The 4,950-nt window shown below is 37.8% G+C and overlaps 1 protein-coding gene across 1 annotated transcript; it reads right to left on the bottom strand.

The window, feature by feature from the left end:
• Positions 1-405: 405 nt before the first annotated feature.
• LOC309402070 (olfactory receptor 14L1-like) lies at positions 406-1,320 on the bottom strand (the record flags this gene model as incomplete). The annotated part of the gene is made up of 1 exon (XM_081971580.1): positions 406-1,320. The coding sequence occupies one exon, from the start codon at positions 1,318-1,320 to the stop codon at positions 406-408; it is 915 nt and encodes a 304-aa protein (XP_081827706.1).
• Positions 1,321-4,950: the final 3,630 nt, after the last annotated feature.

The following is a 4,950-nucleotide window of genomic DNA, read 5'->3' as shown; positions in this document are numbered from 1 at the left end:
CTCAGCCTTCCATATTTCTGAAATGAGTGAAATGAGGATTCAGTTTGTTAGCGGCCATATGCTGACTCTCTAAAAGCCTTAGAGAGGACTGCAAAGCACTGTAAAGCAGTATATAAATTTAACTGCTACTGCTATTGCTACCTGTTTCCCCCAGTCACATTACACTTTGATATTCACTTCACTAAAAGTAAAGAATGATTAGTGTGTAGGATGCCAGAGCTGCCAAACATCCATGTTTAGCATCTGTAAAGTAAATTGATAGTAATCAGAGGTGCAGGACATTGGCTAAACTTTGCCTCCATTCTAAGTAGCACATTATATCATATTTTCACACATGTAAATGAAAAGACAGGAAAAATAAAAAAAATATAATGAATAGAATATAAACAATGTAAAAATAATTTGTCAGAATCTCCACAGTTTAGAAAGGACACATTTGATATTCTTATTTCTCATGCTATAGATGATTGGATTGAGCAGGGGTGGAAGGAGGGCATACAGAACAGTCAGTCCAATATCTAAGTAAGATTGTGTGCCAGAGGGAGATCTCAGATAGGCAACGCATCCACTTAATAAAAACATAAACACTACTGTAAGATGGGGAATACAAGTAGATAAGACTTTTTGCCTTCCTTTTTCAGAAGGAATTCTTAACACTGTTTTGAATATCACTGCATAAGATACAATTATAAAAGTAAAACAACCTAGTGAAGCAATGACGTTGGCCACAAGAATTCCAATCTCAAGTAGATTTAAGCCAGTGCAAGATAGATTCAGCAATTGTGGAATTTCACAGAAGAATTGGTTGACCACATTAGAACAAAAAGGGATGGAAAAAGTGCCAGTGGTATGCAGCGTTCCACAGAGAAGACCTGAAACCCAGACGAGAATTATTATTTCAGTACAGTATTTCCAACTCATTATCATCTCATAGTGCAGTGGATGGCAAATGGAAACATACCGATCATATGCCATGACTGTCAGGAGGGCAAAATCAGAAGTTGCAAAGAAGAGAAAGAGAAATATCTGAACAGCACAACCAAAATAAGAAATGTTTCTGGTATCCATGAGAGAATTTATCATAGATTTGGGCACAATGACTGAAACAATGCCCACGTCCTGCAGAGCTAAATTCATGAGAAAGAAGTACATGGGGCTATGTAGTCGATGGTCAAAAGCAACTGCAGAGATGATGAGAAGATTTGCTATAACAGTTGCCACATATAACAGAAAGAAGAAGAAGAAATGCAAAATCTGCAGATGTCGATTTTTTGAGAATTCCAGAAGCAGAAAGTAAGGCACTGTGGTTTGGTTCTCCATGTTTTATTTATGACCAGCTGGCATAACTGCAAAGAAAGAAAGGAGGGAAATTCAGTTAGATAAAATTTTGGAGGTTAGAGGAGAACGCTGTAACTTTCCTTAGTTAACCTTCTGGTGACTGATTGATATGATGCTATGATCAATTCTCTTATGTCTCTTTGTAGTACTTGTGTTTTGGTCTGTGACCGTTAATATATACTGACTGAAAATTTTGGAGGTGGCATTTTGATTTTTGATGAGATATGAAAAGGAAACATGGAGAGAATGAAAATCAGAATCAGAACACAGAAAACAGGGATGTAGGATGAGGATAAAAAAACTTTTTTTCAATTTTTGCCCACCTGAACTAATGGGCCAATTAGCCACCTCACATTTTTCCTTCTATCCTCTTTTCAGGTGTATTATTTCATGTAGTTATCAAAAGCATTGGTTAGGGAGTAGAACAATACTGGTTCAAGTCTATTTTCATAAGTGAAATTTGCTCAGAATAATTGGGCCCATTGTAATGTGTCTGCACACGAGTATTGTGGTAGTGTTGGAAAATTGGGAAAAAATCTATCTATGGTGCTTTGCACTTCTAGAGGAAAGGCAATGCAAATTTTACCAATAAATATAAACATAATTTGCTATGTCTGTTATTTGGAAAGAGCAGACATTTCTCTTTGTATAATTTCTCTATGGAAATTTTTGTAAATGTTGGTGGTAGGCTTTTTTTTGGGGGGGGGGTATTCTCTCTAACACATATTGGGATAAAATAATAGAATAAAAACCAGGAATGAAATCCAGCAGGTTCTGGAGAACCAGTAGTGGAAATTTTGAGCAGTTCGGAGAACTCGCAAATGCCGCCTCTGGCTGACCCCAGAGTGGGGTGGGAATGGAGATTTTGCAGTATCCTTCCCCTGCCATGCTCACCACGCCATACTATGTCCACCAAGCCAATTCCACATAACCGGTAATAAAAAAAAATTAATGTCACCACTAATAAAAACCCTTGCAAGTAATACATAAAAGCAATATACATATGCTTAATAACATATTGTTAAATTAAAATTTTGATATTCACTTGGTGATAAACATACAATTATACTATTTTGAAATATAGTTAATCAAAAGATTTCAAATATTGGCCCAATAAATTAATAATTTCCTGTCTCCAGCAATCAGAAGGAGATGAAAATTCAACTTGAAAAGGCAGTATCGCATTCAGTACAAACCAATAAAGTCCTTAGTGGAGTTTGGACAGAAAATGAGACACAGCCTATTGTACCTCTGAACTCTGATATCTCATTATATTTTTCAGGCATCAAATGCCAAACACATTTTCAGCAATAATATTTAACTTGTTTAAAAACAGAGAAATAAAAATGAATCTTACCATGCATTTTTTTACTGATATACAGATAGATGATGAGATAACTTTGTCAACACTAACACATTATTAGTGATCAGTTCATGCATGAAGGTTTGGTCCAAATTTCTGCTGATTATAACTATTTTTTATTCTTCATAATTATTATATGGAAAAGGTACCAATGTTAAACATGTAGTTAACTCATTTTTTAAAAAGTCTACAGAGAAATCTCTCCAAATATATTTCTACCACTGTCAATGCTGTCCTACTAATTTTTCTGTAGTGAAACCTCTCTCTGTAGTCATAGATATTTCTCTTTGAATGTTTATTAATTTTGTTTCATTTCTCTCAAGAGACTTGTGCACCAAAATAAAAATGACTTCTGTGTGCTTATTGACACATTTAGGAAATATAAATAAAACAGACATGTGTGCTCATTAATATAATTGGCTATTAAGAACCCAATAGCTTCCTCCAGGACCAGTTATCATATCACATGCAATAATAATAACATCTCAGATTATTAACAGAATGAGGGCTGCAGTGTAAATTGTGAGAGGTGAAACACATTCAAGTGGAAGAAAACCCTGATACATATTTAATCATTTGTGATTCTCTTTGACCTCTATCTTTTAAAATATCTCACCCTCTATTCTGCATGCCACAACCAGGGGAAGAGCCTGACCTTGGCTAGGTGTGTGTGTGTGTGTGTGTGTGTGTGTGTGTGTCTGTATTGCACATACCAGATTTGTAACACAAATACATACCTATTTCCCTGGCCTAGCCGATAAGGAAGAGAGCCTGTGGCTTAGTGGCAATTACATTGGCCTAATATGCAATACAGCCCTGGTTTAATTCCCAGTAAGGGTATGGCTAACTGATGAGAGCTAAATAGCTTGAAATAGATCTATACTAGTCTCCCTTTATTTATTTATCAGCACAAATACAACATATATATATATACATATACATACATACATACATACATACATACATACATACATACATACATACATACATACTATGCATACACACACACACAGAGAGAGAGAGAGAGAGAGAGAGAGAGGGAGAGAGAGAGAGAGAGAGAGAGAGAGAGAGATGCACACTGGAATATAGGAGAGATAATAATAAATCTAAATAGATTGGGGTGCTAATGGTAAACTACTATAAGAGCTATTTAGGGTAGACTGTGTACTACTTGCAATATGGGTTTTGTAGAATTGTTGCCCTGGCTAACTAACTTGTCTTTTCTTGTATTGTATATATGCCTTTATCAAATATGTTGCTATAAAATTGCATTTTGTATTAACTATGGGAATCCCCGCCCCCCCCTCTCCAAAAGAAAGAAATACTTTGGAAAATGTTAGATCAAGTGAATGAAAGCACACTCAGGCTTCAGAGTAACAAACAGCTCTTTATTAGCACAAGTCAACTATGTCCAATCCAGTGAAAGTTCAGTCTGACAGCAGCCCTTTTATAGGGAGCTGTCAGTCCCTTCAACCAATCAGATTGAATCTCTGTTCCTGCCAGAAGAGAGGACCTTGGTGTAAACCATTACCAATGTTTCTGGTATCTAACATCCCTCCTCTTAGATGGGCTCGACCAACTTGTGACAAAGTCAGTCAGGCTTTCTGGTGGCTCACCCAGACCTATGCAATTCAGTTGGTGTGATGGACGTGTTGCCTCCACGGCTTCGCCTGGTGGAAGCTCCTGGAACTTCTCACATGCTGCGGCTGGAGTTTCTGGAGCCGGGTCACTCCAAACTCGCTGCGGGCCTGCAATAATTACAGATAAGTGCCCCAGTATCTTCGGGATTGAGTTATCTGTGGAAGGAGTGAATTCATGCTCCTTTGGTGTAGGGCTTTTTGTAGGGCTGCTAAATAGTTCTCGAATTGCATGGCTGTAAATTGGGGCCTGTTGTCAGAGACCAAAACATTGAGTAGGCCATGAGTGGAGAAAAGTGTCCATAGTGCCTTGATGACCACTTCTGCCATGGTAGAGGTCATGAGGACTACTTCTATTGATTTCGAGTAGGTATCCACAACTACCATAAAGGTCTGGCCATGAACAGGGCAAAGAAAATCTATGTGTACCTTATACCATGGCACTTGTGGTCGCTTCCATTCCTTAGCTGGCGCCTTTGGGGGAACTAGTCTGGACTCCTGGCATGGTGTGCATGTAGCCACCCATTCTTTTCTCTCCCTGTCCATGTTAGGCCACCACACATAACTCCTGGCCAAATATTTCATCCTGACAATTCCAGGATGTCCTATGTA

Source organism: Natrix helvetica (assembly GCF_964273705.1).
Source record: "Natrix helvetica genome assembly, chromosome: Z".
Classification (NCBI taxonomy): Eukaryota; Metazoa; Chordata; class Lepidosauria; order Squamata; family Natricidae; genus Natrix; species Natrix helvetica.
Note: the sequence above shows the minus strand (reverse complement) of the source record. Positions and strands in the feature narration are given on the sequence as shown.